At 35.3% G+C, this 18,865-nt stretch overlaps 1 protein-coding gene across 2 annotated transcripts in view; it reads left to right on the plus strand.

Moving 5' to 3' along the window:
• CNTNAP5 (contactin associated protein family member 5) overlaps positions 1–18,865 on the plus strand; it is a 1,122,001-nt gene that overhangs the window by 306,720 nt on the left and 796,416 nt on the right. For both annotated transcript variants that reach the window (XM_053670714.1, XM_053670716.1), the window contains exon 3: positions 11,687–11,880. In XM_053670714.1, coding sequence (XP_053526689.1) covers positions 11,687–11,880 — 194 coding nt within the window. The remainder of the gene's footprint in view (positions 1–11,686; positions 11,881–18,865) is intronic.

Here is an 18,865-nt window from a genome sequence, read left to right on the forward strand (position 1 = left end):
GTTCCTCTGGCCTATCAAAATCATTTTCCTTTCCTTTAGTCAGCTCACATTCTTTTTTTTCTTTCTTACAAAATTCTTATTTTCTTGCCACCTTTATTATTGTTGCTTGTTTGGCCTGGATACTGTAGTTGTTGGTACATTCCTTCAGTTGTGTTCCTATTTGTTTACAATTATTATTATTTTTTTATTTCAAATCCTATAGGTTACTGTCCCTCTGTTTTACTAGACTTTGTTTTATCCCTGGCCTTATTTATTTGAGGTTGTAATTTTATTCTTTCCTCCTCTTAGCCTGGATTCTATTCCTTACTCTTTTTATTTCTCCTCCCTCTACCTTATCAAAATCATTTTTCTTTACTGTAGTCATCTCATATTCTCCTTTCTCTTTCATATAATAGTCTTATTTTCTTTCTACCTTTATAAATCTTTGCACATTTTAATCATTGTTACTGACTCTATTGTGTTTTTTTTTCAATTTTGTTCCTATTGGTTCACTGTTGTTTTTTTTTAATTTTTATTTAAAACCTCATATTATACTCTTCCTTTTTTTACTCCATTTTGCCATTGCCCTTCCCTTTATTTGCTTATGATTTAAATTCTGCTTTCTTCCTTTCTTCACCTTGTTTCTATTCCCTACTCTTTTTATTTTTCCTTCTCCTTCCCTCTCAAAATCATATTTTTCTCCTTTAGTCATTTCATATTTTTTTATTTCTATCTTATAATACTTTTAATTTCTTTCCACCCTTATTAGTCTTTCCTTAGTTACTGTTGATATGTTGGTATGGTAGGGCAGTATTTTTGCTGGTATGGGTTTTGTTTTCTGGTTAGTTTCGCTCTGTCCTGCCAGCAACTGTATAGCAACATAGAAGATGTGGTGGGGTTAGTCACTATCAGTCAGTCACCCGGAGGGGAGAACCCACCAATGAATGAGCCATCAATAACTAAAGCTACAGCAAGAGGGCCCACATAAACTGAATAAAGGGCATCCATAGATCCAAGTCAGGTGACCACAGAGACTGCACCACTGAGTACCACAAAACTCTTCCCACAGAAGTTCACCCATAAAGACAGGCGGTCAAAGCAGAGCAGTATGAGATGCAGAAGCAAACAAACAGAGTTACTTAAAATGAGGAAACAAAGAAATAACCCCCAATTGAAAGGAAAGAAGGAATCCCCAGAAAAAAATTAAATGCATTTGAGGCAAGCAATCTATCAGATATAGAGTTCAAAATAATGGTTATAAGGATGCTCAGGGAACTCACCTATAAGTGGAACCTAATCAACAACACAAAGAAGCAAGCAAACTATAATCAGAGACATTAAAATGAAGAACAAACTGACAGTAACAAGAAGGGATGTGGGAGGGGATAATCGATGGGAAGGGGGCAAGAGTTGTCAAGGAACATATATAAAGGACACATGGACAAATCCAAATTGGGGATAGGATCTGGGGTAGGAGGTGGGGATGCCTGGAGTAGGGGGAAGTAGGAGAGAAAAATAGAGACAACTGTACTTGAACAATAATAAAAACATTAGGAAAATAATAAATATTGGTTAACTATTAAAATAAAAAAGGAACTCGGGGGGAACTACAAGGAACTTTATGGGAGCTGCAAGAAACTTAGTGGGAACTATAGAAGCATGCAAAAACATATAAAATACAAATAATAACCAAAAAGAAATGAAGAACACAATATCAGGAACAGAAGTTACACTAAAAAGAGTTAAATACAGGCTAGATTAAACAAATAACCAAATCAGCAAGCTGGAAGACAAGTAGGAAAATAACACCCAGTTATAGCAACAGAACAACAACAAAAAAAGACCAAAAAAAAAAAAAACACCCAAGGATAGATTAAGGGAACTTCAGGACAACAAGAAAGATAATAACATTCACATTACAGGACTATCAGAAGGAGAAGAAAAGGAGTAAAGGATAGAAATAATAATGACAGAAAATGTCCCTAACTTGGTGAGGGAAAATATCATGCAAGTTGAGGAAGCAAGGAGGGTCACAGTCAAGATGAACCAAAAAGTCCCACTCCAACCTCTATAATAATTAAAATGGCAAAATTTAAAGACAAAGAGAGAATCTTAAAAGCAATAAGGGAAAAACAGATAGTAACATACAAGGATCTCTGATAAGGTTATCAGCTGATTTCTCAATAGAAACACTACAGCCAGAAGAATTTGGTACTAGATATTCCAAATAATGAAAATCAAAGACCTGCAACCAAGAACACTCTATAAAACAAGGTTGTCATTGAAAATGGAAGGTGAAATAAAGAGGTTCCCAGACAAGAGAAACCTAAAATGGTACATGTCCACTAAGATAAAACTGCAAGTGATACTAAAGTGTCAGCTTTAAAAAGAAGAAATAGAGGCGGTACATGTAAAAAGGGAAAAATTATAATGAACACGCATGTGTCAATAGTAATCTTAAATGTAAATGGATTTAATGTTCCAATCAAATTCCATAGCGTAGCTGAGTGGTTAAGAAAACATGATCTGTATATATGCTGCCTACAAGAGACCCACCCCAGAACAAAAGATCTACACAGGCTAAAAGTGAAGGGATGGAGAAAAAATATTCCAAACAAATGGACATGTAGAAAGGCTAGGAAAGCAATAGTTATATCAGCCAAAATCAATTTCAAAACTAAAGCCATAAAGAGAGACAAAGAAAGTCATTACATAATACTTAACATAGGGTCCAACAAGAGGGCCTAACCTTTGTAAACATATATGCACCCTCCATAGAAGCACCTGGTAGATACATAAGGAAAATCTTGAAAGACTTTAAGAAGGAGATCGACAGCAATAGAGTTATCATAGCTTATTTTAACACCACAATGTCAACAATGGATAGATCCCCCAAACAAAGAATAAATGAAAATATTGTGTCATTGAACAGCACTCAAGATCAAATAGACTTGATTGATATTTACAGGATATTTCACCCCCCAAAAAACAAAGTATATATTCTCTTCAAACACACATGGATTATTTTTAATAATAAACCATGCAAAACAAGCCTTAAATTCAAGAAAATAGATATCATATTAAGCATCTTCTCAGATCACAATGGATTGAAACTGGAAACCAACCTCAAGCTAAAAAATTGGAAAACATTAAAATACATGAAGACTGAATAACTTGTTATTTAATATTAAATGGGCCAACAATAAGATCAAAAAAGAAATAAAAAAGTATCTGGAAAGATGTGAAAATGAACACAAAAGAATCCAAATCCTATGAGGCACAGTGAAGAGAGTCCTGAAACAGAAGTTCATTTAAACTCAGGACTAACTTAAGAAGACAGAAAAATCTCAAATAAGTAACCTAGCCTTACATCTAAAAGAATTAGAGGAACAACACCAAAAGAAGCCCAGAGCAAGTAGAAGAGAGGAAATATCAAGATCAGAGCAGATTAAAAAGACATAGATACTAAAATAACAATCCAAAAACCAATGAATCCAGGATCTTATTCTTTGAAAATATAAACAAAATGGACAAATCTTTAACAAGATTCATCAAGAAAAAGAGAACCCAAATAAATAAAATAAGAAATAAATGAGGAGAATGAGCCATTTATACCCAGAAATACAAATGATTGTATGAAATTACTATGTAGAACTACATGGTAAGAAACTGGAGAACCTAGGAAAAATGGACAAATTTCTGGAAACATAAAATATCCCAAAACTGAATCAAGAGGAAGCAAAAAAACCTGAACAGACTAATAACAACCAGCAAAACCAATGCAGTAATCAAAAAACTCCTGGCACACAAAATCACTATACTTAATGCTTCACAGGTGAATTTTACCAAACACTCATAGAAGAACTAACAACTACCCTTCTCAAACTATTCCAAAAAATATCAAGAAGAGGGAATATTTCCAAAGTTTTTGTACAAGTGCAGTATTATCCTAATTCCAAGATCAGATAAAAACACACACACAAAATCACAGGCTAATATCTCTGATGAATATAGATGCTAAAATCCTCAACAAAATATTGAAAATCTGGATCTATACATTAAACAGATCATGCGCCATGTTCAAATGGGATATATCCCAGAGATGCAGTGATAGTATAACATTCACAAATCAATAAACACAGCACATCACACAAACATAGTGAAACATAAAAATCACATGAGCATATCAATAGATGCAGAAAAAGCATTTGATAAAAAACAGTACCCATTTATGATCAAAATATTCAGCAAATGGGGAATAGAGAGAGCATACCTCAAGATAATAAGGGCCACATTTGAGAAATCTACCACCAATATCATACCCAATGAGCAAAGACTAAAAGTATTTCCCTTAAAATCAAAACATGACAAGAGTGCCTACTTTTACCACTTTTATTCAGCATAGTACTGAAAGTTCTAGCCACAGCAATCAGACAAGAAAAAGAAATAAAAAGCATCCAAATTGGAAAATAAGAAATAAAACTGTCAACATTCACAGAAAACATGATAGTGTGCATATAAAACCCTATACTATAGTGTCCACCTACTCTACCTAATAAGTGAATGTGGCAATGTAGTGGGATACAAAGTCAATATTCAGAAACTGATGGCATTCTTGTACACTAACAATGAAGTATCAGAACGAGAAACTAAGCAAAAACATCCCATTTTCTATAGCAGTAAGGAAAATAAAGTACCCAGAAATAAATTTAACCAAGGATATAAAATATCTGTATTTGGAAAACTATACAACACTGAAGAAAGGAATTATGAAAGATACAAGTAAAAGGAAGCATATACTGTGTTCATGGATTGAAAGAATTAAAATCATTAAAATGTGCATACTACCTAAAACTATCTTTATAGTCAGTGCAATTCTTATTAAAATATAAATGGCATATTTCACAGATTTATAACAAATATTCCAAAAATTTATATGGAACCATAAAAGACTCTGAATAACCACAGCAATCCTGAGAACAAAGATGGAAGGATCACGATACCTGATATGAAACTTTATTACAAGGCCGCTATACTACACATAGATCAATGGAACACAATAGAGATCTCAGAAACCCATGTCTTTGTGGTCAATTAATATTCAATAAAGGTCAATTAATATTCAATAAAGGTCAATTAATATTCAATAATATTAAATATTCAATATTTAAACCATAAAATAAAGATAGTCTCCACAATAAAAGGAGTTAGAAAAACTGTACTACTACATGCAAAAATAATAATAGTAATACTAGACCACCAACATATACCATACATCAGAATAAAATCAAAATGGATAAATGATTTAAATATAAATTGTTATACCATAAAAATCCTAGCAGAAAACATAGCCAATAACATTTCAGATATCTCACATAGCAATGTTTTTGCTGGTATAATTCCTAGGGCGAAGAAAATAAAGGAAAAACAAACAAATGGGACTACATCAAATTTAAAAGTTTCTGTAGGGCTAAAGAAAAGATAACTAATCCTTTTGGAGAACATATTTGCCAATGATACATTGGATGAGGGTTTAATCTTCAAACTATACAAAGAATTCATATGACTCAATACCAAGTAGACAAACAACCCAATTAAAAAATGGGCAAATGACTTGAGTAGACACTTCTCCAAAAAGTACACAGAGATGGTTCATCAGCACATTAACACCAGGAGCCATTAGAGATGCAAATTAAAACCACAATGAGATATCATATCACACATGTTAGAATGGCTATCATCAATAAATAAATAAACAACAAGTACCGATGAGGATGTAGAGAAAAGAGAACCCTAGCCCACTGTTGGTAGGAAGACAGATTGGTGCAGCAACTAAGGAAAACATGGAATTTCCTCAGAAATCTAAAGATGGAATTGCTTTATGACCCAGTGATTCCACTGCTGGGAATATATCCTAAGAATCTGGAAACACTGATTCAAAAGAACATATGTTCATAGAAGTTCTATTTATAATAGCTAAGTGTTAGAAACAGCCCAAGTGCACATCAGTAGATTATCAGATTAAAAAACTTTTGTAAATTTACACAATGGAATACTACCCAGAAGAAAGAAAAAGGAAGTCCTATATTTTGTGATAGCATGGATGGAAATGAAGATTATTTTGCTAAGTGAAATAAGACAGTCAGTGAAAGACAAATACCATATGACCTCACTTACAACTGGAATCTAAGGGACAAAATAAACTAATGGAAAAAATAGAACCGGAAACATGGAACAGACCAATAGCTGTAGGAGGGGATTCAGGAGAGTGGGAACGCCGGAAAGAAGGAGAAGCGACTACTCAAAGAACATGTTTTAATGACTCATGGACATGGACAATTATAAGGGAATTGACTTTGGGTGAGATAATACTGATTCCCAGGTTAGGCTTCTGAGAATCAAGATAAAGCCTCCAAATCATTTCATATCCTATGTTTGAGAACTATGGGAGAACTCTAGATGCTGTAAAATTCTCAGGTGTGGTTATTTTTCTTTTAAAATGAACAGTCCTTTACGTTTCTATTCAATTCTTTTAAATTTGAACCACAGGAGTTATGGAAATTGTTGTTAATAATTACTAATACATAGCCAAGATTACAGTCAGCACTGTCTTGGTTAACACCTTTAACTTCCCAAACACCAGTATCTGTGTATCTGTTACACCCCCAATATAAAGAATAATTGAGAAACAAAAAGCTAGCATGGATATGGTGTGTCTTTAAAGTAGCTGCAAACAATATCTTCAGGCTATCCTCACCATTTTTGAACATTTGTTTATTATTCTCTAGAAGGAACAAAATGTTTGTCATAGCAACAATGGCAACCCTGAGTGTCTGTCCTATTAGCTGTGATTCAAAGAGCATCTTCAACAGCCGGGAAAGACTCCTTGGTGGCATTCACCTAGAGAGAGAGTGTGCATCTATTTATGATCTTAGGCTAAAAGTCCTGGGCATACATAATTCTGAATGAATGCTAACAGTAACAATTCCACTTATTTAATTTCGGGGGTATTAATAAACTAAGGTTTTTACTGTGGGCAAAATCAAGATGTGATTTCTAATGACAAATTTGAAGAAATATTTATTTTAGCATTAACTGTTCCTTACTTGTTTTGTTTGTTCATTTTTGGTCAGACTTTTGTGATTTTATTCTTTCCAGGTGGTGAGGTAAATTTCTTGTCATTTATTTGTTTAATCCTCAACATTATTCTTAGCATGCATATGCTAAGAATAAACATCATATCATGCATATGATATGAATAATTAGAATAAGTGAAGGAAAAATTCTGAAGCATTACTAGGAAGACTACTTGTAGATTATTGGAAGTAAAAGAGAAATAAAGTTTGAGAATTTTATTTTCAAAAATAGTAATGGCCTTACAAAAAGCTATAAGCCCTATGTCATACCACCAGCTGTCAAATTGTTATATATACTCTTTATGCAGCAATCTATATAAATGTGACTAATGAGATAGTTTATAAGATAAAGACATTCTCATAATACAAAATATGTTACATGCAAAAAACATAAAAGTCACTTAGAAGGAGCACTTTCACTTCTCATTAAATTCACCAAGCAGATTATTTCTAACACTTAAAATATTATTGCTATTATGTAGCTTATACAATTTTGCTTTTTTTCACTTAAAGAAAGAAGCCTCTTGAGATGGAAAGATAATGTGGAAATAGAGTAAGTTCAGGGTAATTTTAGATTTTGTGCAAATGTAAAATCTTCCTCTTAAAAGTTCATGTCAGTTTTGAGAAGTTAGGGGGTTGGATTGGAGATTGTGCACGTGGAGATAAAGAGAAAGCTGAGTGATAAAAATGTACTTGTGGATATGACTCCTCAAATGCCTCCTCCTATTGCCTTTCCTACTTACTCATTTGCTGTTTTTTAAAAATTTATTGCCATTTTATTTTTTAAAGCTATGTTCTTTTGTTTTTTCCTTTTTTAAAATTTTTATTTAGTTATTTTTCAAGTACAGTTTTTTGTCTATTTTTCCCATCCCAGCCTCCCCCACCCCTTGCTCCCCACCTCCCTCCCATTTCCACCCCCCTTAGTTCTCATCCCTGTGTCCTTCCTATTTGTTCCTCCAAATCCCTCCCCCTTTTTCCCCTTAACTTCCCTTCCTTCTCCCCTCTGGTCACTATCCCCTTGTTCTCTATTTCAGTGTCTTTGTTTTTTTGTTTTTTTCTGCTTGCTTGTTTGTTTTGTTGTTTAGCTTCCTGTTAAAGGTGAGATCATATGGTATTTGTCTTTCAGCACCTGGCCTATTTCACTCAGCATAATGCTTTCCAGTTCCATCCATGTTGTTGCAAAAGGTAGTAGCTCCTTCTTTCTCTCTGCAGCATAGAATTCCATTGTGTATATGTACCACAATTTTTGGATCCATTCATTTACTGATGGGCACCTAGGTTGCTTCCAACTCTTAGCTATTGTAAATTGTGCTGCTATGAACATTGTGGTGCATAGGTTTTTTTGATATTTAGGTTTTAGGATTCTTAACAATGGGAAGACAAAGAAAGGTCATTTGCTGGGTTTTTTACATTAGAAACCTTTGTTTGTTTGTTTGTTTAAGTAGTCTCAAATAGCTATGATTGAATCCTAAGTGCCCTGTGTTCTAAACTTATGGATCTCAGGTTCCTCAACTATATTATGGAAATTATGCTGTTCACAGAGTATTATCTATTATTAACATAGGCTAACCTGCAGTACCAATAGGTTCCAGTGTGCAATGGCTTAAACAAAATAGGTCGGACTTTGTTCTAAGCAGGTGTTCAAGCAGGGAGATGCTTCTCTCCATGCTGAAGCAAGATTCCAGGATCATTCCACTCTGTGGTTATGCCATCAACTAGGACCCTGTTGTCAACTGCATCCCTCAGTAGCAGAAGGAAAAACAGGCAGAAAAGAGACCTGATGGCCTGCATGTGGCACATCTTTTTCTTCTCTTTTAAAAAATTGATTGTATTAGAGTGACACTGATTCATTGGATTGTGTATGTTTCAGGTGAAGACCCATGACCTGTATATTGCATTGTGTGCCTACTACCCAAAATCAAATTATCTTCCATCACTATATACTTGGCTCCCTTTACCTTTTATTGCCCCATCCCCTTCCCTCTGGTAGCCACCATGCTGTTGTCTGTTTGTGTCTATGAGTTTAAGTTTTATATCCCACGTATAAGTAAAATAATATGGTTCTTAGCCTTTTCTGACTGACTTATTTAACTTAGTATAATATTTTTAAGACCCATTTATGCCACCTCAAATGGCAGTGTTTCATCTTTTCTTATGGCTGGGTAGTATTCCATTAGTACTCCATTGTATATATGTACCACATCTTCTTTACTCACTCTTCTTTTTAAATTTTTTTTATTGTTGTTCAAGTACAGTTGTCTCCATTTTATCCCTACCACTCCCCTACCCCAGCCATTCTCACTTCCTACCCTTGTTCCTACCCGAAGGATCTTCAGTTTTGTCCATGTGTCCTTTATAGATGTTCCTGAAAACCCTTCCCCCTTCACTCTTCTATGGAAGAACACTTTGGTTGTCTTCATAAAACAAAAGGTCATAAATCTATAAGAAAGATCATCAGCAAACTTACAGCATAAATAGAGATAATTTTTAACAACAAAACATGAAAGTGGAGGGGAAAGTTCTCAATTTGTAAAGGAGGGTAGAGATTAGACACATTGAAAAGACAAAGGATGACTGTATATATGAAACTTTCTTTTTCATAAACCTAATGATAACCACACACAAAAATTTCAAAACTGAGTTACATAACTGAAAAAAGGAAACAGAAGAAAGAAGTATAAAATACCACTAAACAAAAACAACAGACAGAAACACAAAATTAAAGAGCCAATGGAGCCACAAATGTACCAGAAAACAACAGATAAAATGGCTATAGGAAATTCTCATACATCAATAACTACCGGAAATGTAGATAGACTGGATTCACCAATAAAGAGCCACAGAGTGGCACATCTTTTTCCAACTCACGTTTTTTCAGAGAGGATTTATCTATGTAACCATATCTCTAATAGTTGGAGAGCTTAAACATGCAATTAAGTCATGCACACTGTAGTCCTTATTACTACAGAGGAGGAAATAATAGGTTTTTGTGAATTTCAGTGATATCTGCCACTGCACTCATGTTCTGCAAAACACACAATGCCTACAATAGGTATTGGGCACATTTTTCTATTTCTTTTCCCTTGTTTTCTATTTCCCTGCATTTGAATCTTTTCAGGAAATGAAAAACATTTTATCAAAGCAAAATGATCAATAGCACTAGCTATTTATTGAGAGAAAACCAATGCGTGATTGTAGGATAAGCCTTATGGCCAGAAGGGTCTGCCTCATGCTCTCCATCTCTTTTGTCCACACGTCCATTCCTATAAGATGAGAAGCTCTCTTTTCAGTAGGGAGCCAGGACACTAGAGTTCTCAGTTATCAAGGAGAAGTCTAATTGACTCCTCCAAAGACAGCAAGAAAGTAGACTGTAGAATCACTAAAATAGTTTTAAATTACATGGCTTGAAATAAAATGGAATTTAATTGTTAATCCCCTCTAAATAGTCAATTAATTCCTGGACTTGATGATCTGAGCAAGGTGCTTCTGGGCCTGTTTTCATCCCATCCTTACTCATGGCACCAGACATTATGGCAGCTTCAGCTGAAGATCCAGAAGTTTTGTGAACTCTGAGATTAATACAAATTAATGTTAAATTGTTTATTCCTAGGTGAGATAAAGACAGAAAAGTAGACCATGAGTTGTCCAGCTAAGCAAGAGCTGACGTTGATCTTCTACAAAGTTCCAATGCGTCAAGTATCAAAATTCTAAGCCCAAAGTCTTTTGTTACATATTGGAATGTCCTTGTGCATCAAGTACATTGAATCACATGCAGATACAGGAATGCGGCAATCTTTCACTTCTCTCTGAGATTTGCATATGCTGTTACTTTGACCCTGTTCAATCTCTCTAGTGTTTTCTCGGTTATACCTTGTCTGTCTGGAAAATAGACATACTTGTTTCAGGTTTTAGCTCCATCATCATTTTCTTTAGGTATTCTTAATCACCTACTGAGTCATTCTGTCTTCTGTGCTCCTATTGTACCTTCTGTATACCTCTTGTAACACTTCCTTACATATCACTTTGCACATTTTTTGTGTGTTTTTCTCTTCAGCATCCAGCATGCTTTTGGAACTCAATAAACATATTTGAATGAATGAATACTAACCTCTCAAATTCATAGTCAGTGATCTTTCATCCCTGTATCCACAGCAAAGTACTGATTTCCAAACAGAATATATTTGGAGTGAGATGAGCAGAGAAAAGAGAAAAAAGGGAGAAACAAAAAGAAGAAAATAAAGAAGGAGATATTAATGAGGCAGAGGATAGAAGACATGTTAAAAGTTAAGATTGTAAAAAAATTACTAGGAACCCAGAGGATGGAAACTGTAATGACTAAGAACAGAGAAAGAATAATAAAGGAAATGGCATTTGAGATGAATATTAAACCAGGAAAGCAAATTAAATGGAGAGGTTGACAGTTGGACTAAGAAATCACCAGGGGTTGAAGAGCAGAACCAGGGTATATTTAGCGTAATGACATCTTAGTTGAATGCTATTTCATTTCTTTTTGGAAATTAAAGTCATGACTGTGTAAGATGTTACTACAACTCTGTTTGATCCTCCTTCAGGAGCTGGTGGTTGGTCCCCAGAGGACTCCAATGCTCAACAGTGGCTCCAGATGGACCTGGGAAGCAAAGTGGAGATCACAGCAGTGGCCACACAGGGACGATATGGAAGCTCTGACTGGGTGACGAGTTACAGTCTCATGTTCAGTGACACAGGGCACAACTGGAAACAGTACCAGCAAGAAGACAGCATCTGGGTAGGACATTGTTTCTCTTTATATAAATAATACTGATATGTGATAATGGTAAATAGTGAACTTTTGTTTTTCTGTACCCAGACCGTGAGTAGCTTAATAGCTGATGAATACTCATTTAGACATACTTAGGCCATATATAGGTCCTGTCTCCAGTATGGCTCTAGTTCCTAGGGAAATTAAGAGGCCTGTTGCTAAAGTTCAGTGTATTCCTGCTTTTCTGGCAACTTGGCTAATTCACTGACAGGAATTCAGTTCTTTCATCTATAAAAGCAGAAATACACTAGGAAAGTCTGATTATTAATGAGAATATATTGATTTACTGAGTATAATTTATTTATATAGTTATTGGTTTATTATATGCTAGGTACTTTACAGACCTTGTAATGACCCAGTTAACTCAGCTATGTGGCTAGACTAAAGACATACAATTTGTGAATCTTGGCATAGTAACCTGCAATGTGTTCTAACATTAAAGCCAGCGAGTCTAATAGACTTTATCCAAGATTTGAAAACAATGAAGAGGGTTAAAAATACAAAACAAAAATAAAATTAAAAATTAGCCTGTATTTGTAAAGAATCTTCAGGTTGGAAATAAAGAACACTTTGCTCCAATTAAAAGAAAAAAGAAAAACTTTCCTTTTCCACCCTAACCCAAACTCTTGGACTCACAGTATAATTCCCCAACCATGAGGTAAACAAAGGGAGGTGTGGGCAGAGCAAGGGACACTTGAAGGGGGGATAATCACGCATTGAACAAAATGCTTGTTAGTTTATATAACTTCTAATTTGGCAAAAAGTTCACCAAAATGTGTATTGTTTTTGAAATACACATAAAATGTGACTAATTGGCAATGGATAGCATAATCTTTCTTCTTCATAATCTCCCTATTTCCCTCTGTTTGGCACATGTATTTTTTTCCTCTTTTTTATTTAGTTATTTTTCAAGTAGAGTTTTCTGTCTATTTCTCCCATCCCAGCCCACCCCACCCCTTGCTCCCCACCTACCTCCCATTTCCACCCCTCTTAGTTCTTGTGTCTGTCCCCTTTATACTTGTTCCTCCAAATCACTCGCCTTTTTTTCCCCTTAAATTCCCTCCCCTCTACCCTCTGGTCACTGTCCCCATGTTTAATTGGGAAAATATACTCTATACTTATTGCTAATTTTTTAATTTATTTTTTAATTGTTGTTCAAGTAGTTTTTTGTCTTGTATTCCCATCCCAGCCCACCCACCCAGTCCTCCCCCTTCCTTCCATTTTCACCCCTCCCCCATTTTTTGTCCATGTCTATTTTATACTCCTTCCTTTAAACCCTTCCATTTCCCTTGAAATCTCCTCCCCTTTCCCCTCTGGAGGCCACCAGTTGTTCTCTATTTCAGTGTCTTTGGTTGTATTTTGTTTGTTAGATTGTTCAGTTGTTTAGGTTCCTGTTAAAGGTGAGATCATGTGGTATTTGTTTTTTACCATCTGGCTTATTTCACTTAGCATAATACTTTCCAGTTACATCCATGCTGTTGAAAAGGGCAAAAGCACCTTCTTTTATTTTGCTGCATAGAATTCCATTGTGTAAATGTACCATAGGTTTTTGATCCACTCATTTACTGAAGGGCACCTAGCTGGCTTCCAGCCCTTGGCTACTGTAAATTGTGCTGCTATGAACATTGGGGTGCATAGGTTCTTTTGGATTGGTGTTTCAGGGTTTTTAGGATATAATCCTAGCAGTGGAATTTCTGGGTCTTAAGGCAGGTCCATTTTTAGTTTTCTGAGAAAAATTCCATACTGTTTTCCACAGTGGTTGTACCAGTCTGCAATCCAAACAACAGTACGCTACAGTTCCCTTTCCTCCACAACCTCCAACACTTGTTTGCTGCTTTGTTTATGATGGCCATTCTGACCGGTGTCAAGTGGTATCTCATTGTGGTTTTAATTTGCATCTCTCTGATAGGTAGCAATATTGAGCTGTTCTTCATGTGTCTCTGGATGTTCTGTATGACCTACTTAGAGAAGTATCTGTTCAAGTCCTTTTACCATTTTTTTAAATTGGGTTGCTTGTCTTCTTAGAGTGGAATTGTGTTGTTCTTTGTATATTTTGGATATTAAAACCGTCTCTGAGGTATCATTGGATAACATGTTTTCCTATGTGGTTAGTTCTCTTTTTATTTTAATACTGTTTTCTTTAGCCATACAGAAGCTTTTTATTTTGATGAGATCCCATTTGTTTATTCTGTCCTTTATGTCCTTTGCTCTAGGGGATATATCAGTAAAAATGTTGCTGCATAAAATATCTGAGATTTTTTTCTCTGAGGTTCTCCTCTAGGGCTTTAATGGCATTATGGCTTATACTTAAGTATTTTACCCACATTGAATTTATTTTTGTGTATGGTGTAAGTTGATGCTCAAGTTTCATTTTCTACACCTAGCTTTCCAGTTCTCACAAAACCATTTGTCGAAGAGGCTATCTTTACTCCATTTTATGTTGCTGCCTTCTTTTTTGAATATTAATTGACAATGGAGACTTGGGTTTATTTCTGGGCTTTCTTTTCTGTTCCATTGGTCTATGTGACAGTTTTTATGCCAGTACCATGCTGTTTTGATTACAGTGGCCTTGTAATACAGTTTGGTGTCAGGTATTGTGATCCCTCCTACTTTGCTCTTCTTTCTCAAAATTGCAGCAGCTACTTGGGGGCATTTATTGTTCCAAATAAAATTTTGAAATGTTTGTTCTTTGCCTGTGAAATATGCTATTGGTACTATTATAGGTATTGCATTTAATCTGTAAGTTGTTTGGGTACTTTTGATGATGTGAATTGTTCCAATCCATGAACACTATATAGGTTTCCATTTGTTTGCATCTTCTTTGATTCCTTTCTTCAGTGTTGTGTAATTTTTTGTATACAGGTCTTCTACCTCTTTGGTTAGCTTTATTCCCAGATATTTTATTTATTTATTTATTTTTGCTGGGTTTTTTTTTTTAGATTTTATTTATTTATCTCTAGAAGGGAAGGGAAGGAGAGAGGGAGAGAAATATCAATGTATGGTTGTCTCCTGTGTGACCCTGCTGGGAACTGGCCTGCAACCCAGGCAAGTGCACTGACTGGGAATTGAACCATGGTTGCTTGGTTTCCAGGCCCACACTCAATCTACTGAGCTACACCAGCCAGGGCTTATTTTTGCTGTTTTGAATGAATTTTTTTTGTTAATTTCTGTTTCTGCTGCTTCATGGTTGTCATACAAAAATGCCTTTGATTTCTGGCTATTAACTTTGTTTTCTGCTGTTTTGCCCAATTCATTCATTAGGTCAAGTAGTTTTGGGTGCAGTCTATAGGATTTTCTATGTATACTATCATGTCATCTGCAAACAATGAGACTTTTGTTTCTTCCTTTCTGATTTGGATTTCTCTCATTTTCTTTTATTGTCTGATTGCTGTGGCTAGGACTTCTAATACTATATTAGAAGGTGGTAAAAGTGGACAACATCATCTCGTTCCTAATCTTAGTGGAAAAGCTTTTAGTTTTTGCCCATTAAGTATGATGTTTACTGTAGGTCTTTCATATATGGCCTTTATTATGTTGAGGAATATTACCTCTATTCCCACTTTGCTGAGTGTTTTTATCATAAATGGATCTTGTACCTTATCAAAAGCTTTTCACACATCTATTGATATGATCATGTGATTTTTGTCTTTGTTTTTGTGATGTATTAGATTTACTGATTTGAAAATATTGAACCATCCTTGCATCCCTGGGTTGAATCCCACTTGGTCATGGTGAATGATCTTCTTAATGTATTGTTGGATGCAGTTTGCCAATATTTTGTTGAGGATTTTAGCATCTATGTTCATCAGTGATACTGGCCTGAAGTTTTCTTTCTTTGTTGTGTCTTGATCTGGTTTTAGGTTTAGGATGATTTTGGCTTCATAAAAAGAGTTTGGGAGTCTTCCATCATTTTGAATTTTTTCAAATAGTCTGTGAAAGTTAGGGTTAGCTCTTCCATAAATGCTTTGCATAATTTCCTTTGAAACCATCTGGTCCAGAGCTTATGTGTGTTGGGAGTTTTTTGTTTTACTATTACTTCAATTTCATCTGCTGTTATTGGTCTGCTCAGGCTTTCTGCTATTTCTTAATTAAGTTTTGGAAGATTATATTTTTCTAGAAATTTGTCCATTTGATATAGGCTTTCAAATTTCTTGGCATATCATTCTTCAGAGTAACTCATATAATCCTTTGTATATCTGTGGTGTCAGTTGTAATCTCCTGTCTTCCATTTCTGATTGCATTTATTTGTATTTTCTCTCTTTTTTTCTTGATGAGACTTGATTAAAGCTTGTCAATTTCTTTACCTTTTCCAAGAACCAGCTTCTGGATTCATTAATACTTAGAATTGTGCTATTAGTCTCTATGCCATTTAATTCTGCTCTGATCTTGGTTATTTCCTTCCTTCTATGTGCTGGGGGCTCTCTTTGTTGTTGTTCCTGAAGTTCTTTTAGGCATAGGGTTAGGTTTTTGTTTGGAATATGTCTATCTTTTTTTAGGTAGGCATGTACTCCTATGAACTTCCCTAACAGGACTGCCTTCACTATGTTCCATACATTTTGAGTGGTTGTCAGTTCATTTTTATTTGTTTCCAGAAACTTTCTGATTTCTTCTCTATTCATTCTTGACCTACTCATTGTTTAATAGCATGGTATTCAATCTCCATGTTTTTTACTTCTCGGGGTTAGTTTCTAGTTTCAATCCCTTGTGGTCAGAGAAAATGCTTGGTATAATTTCAATTTTCCTGAATATGTTAAGGCTTGTTTTGCATCCTATCATGTGCTTTATCTTTGAAAATGCCCCATGTGCATTTGAGAAGAATGTGTATTTTGATTCTTTGGCATGAAGGCCTCTATATATATTAATTAAGATCATTTTATCTAGGGCTTTGTTCAACGCCACAATATCTTCATTGATATTTTGTTTGGAAGATCTGTCCATTTTCGAGAGTGGGGTGTTAAATTCCCCTAGTATAATTGTGTTGTTGTGTATATCTTTCTCGAAGTCCTCTAAGATTTTTCTTTAAGTATTTGGGTGCTCCTACATTGGGTGCATATATATTTACAATGTTTATGTCTTTTTGGTGGATTCTTCTTTTGAGTATTATGAAGTGACCTCCTGGCTCTCTTTATGGCCCTTATTTTGAAGTCTATTTTGTCTGATATGAGTATTGCTACCCTGGCTTTTTTTTCTTGTCCATTTGCCTAGAAAATTTGTTTCCAGCCCTTTACTTTCAATCTGTGTAGTTCTTTTGTACTGAGGTGGGTCTCTTGTATGCAGCATATGCATGGGTCATGTTTTCTTATATTTCAGCTATTCTACGTCTTTTCATTGGAGCATTTATTCCATTTATGTTTAAGGTTATTATTGATAGGTACTCATTTTCATACCTGTGTTCCTCTCTCTCTATCTTTTCCTTCCTTCCCTTAAAGCAGTCCCTTTAGCAAGTCTTACAGAGCTGGTTTGAAGAAGGTGTATTCTGTTAGACAATTTTTTTGGTCTGGAAAGCTATTTATTTGGCCTTCTATCTTGATTGAGAGCCTTGATGGGTAAAGTAGTCTTCTTTGTAGCCCTCTGGTTCTCATTACTTGGAATATTTATTGCCATTCTCCTCTGGCTTAGAATGCTCCATTGAAAAGACAGTTGCTAACCTTATCAAGGCTCCCTTGTATGTTGTTTCCTTTTTCTCCCTTGCTGTCTTTAAGATTCTTTCTCTGTCTTGAAATTTTGCCATTTTACAGACTTTAGAAATTTTTAAAAAATATATTTTATCGATTATGCCATTACTGTTCTATTTCCCCCCTTCATTCCCCTCCACCCTGCACACCCCCTCCCCCACCATTCCCCCCGTTTAGTTCATGAACACATGTCTCAAGTTCTTTAGATTCTATATTTCCCATACTATTCTTGCCCTCCCCCTATCCATTTTCTACCTACCATATATGCTACTTATTTTCTGTACCTTCTCCCCCCTTCTCCTTCTCCCACTCCCCTGTTGCTAACCCTCCATGTGATCTTCATTTCTATGGTTCTGCTCCTGATCTAGCTGTCCTCTTAATTTGTTTTTGTTTTTGTTATGGTTCTTAGTAACTGTGAGTTTGCTGTCCTTTCACTGTTCATCTTTTTTATCTTCTTTTTCTTAGGTAAGTCCCTTTAACATTTCATATAATAAGGGCTTGGTGATGATGAACTCCTTGAATTTGATCTTATCTGAGAAGCACTTTATCTGTCCTTCCATTCTAAATGAAAGCTTTGCTGGATAGATCAATCTTGGATGTGACTTGGAATACCTCTTTCCAGCCCCTTCTTGCCTGTGAGGTGTCTTTTGAGAAATCCGCTGACAGTCTGATGGGAACTACTTTGTAGTTGACTGTCCCCTTAGCTCTTGCTGCTTCTAGAATTCTCTCTTTCATTTTAATCTTGGCTAATGTAATTATGATGTGCCTTGGTGTGTTCCTTCTTGGTTCCAACTTCTTTGGGACTCTCTGAGCTTCCTGGATTTCCTGGAAGTCTATTTCCTTTGCCAGATTGGGGAAATTCTTCTTTATTGTTTGTTCAAATAAGTTTTCCACTGGTGGCTGTTCCTCTTCCTTTTCTGGTACCCCCATAATTCGGATATTGGAACATTTAAAGATGTCCTGGAGGTTCCTAAGCCTCTCCTAATTTTTTTGAATTATTATTTGTTCATCCTCTTCTGTGTGGTCATTTTTTTCCTCCTTTTGGTCCCTTTCTTTGAGTTGAGTCCCAGTTTCCTTTTCATTGCTATTGGTTTCCTGTGCATTTCCATTAATTTCAATACGGTTAGCCTTCATATATTCCTCTAATATGTGACTAAAATCAACCAGTTTTGTGAGGATCCTGATCACCAGTGTTTTGAACTGTGCATCTGAATGTTTGGCTATTTCTTCATTGATTAGATTTATTGGCTCTGAGGCTCTGAGGCTGAGTCGTTCTT

The sequence above is a fragment of the Artibeus jamaicensis genome, unplaced genomic scaffold (assembly GCF_021234435.1).
Source record: "Artibeus jamaicensis isolate MK-2021 breed Jamaican fruit bat unplaced genomic scaffold, CSHL_Jam_final contig_61, whole genome shotgun sequence".
Classification (NCBI taxonomy): Eukaryota; Metazoa; Chordata; class Mammalia; order Chiroptera; family Phyllostomidae; genus Artibeus; species Artibeus jamaicensis.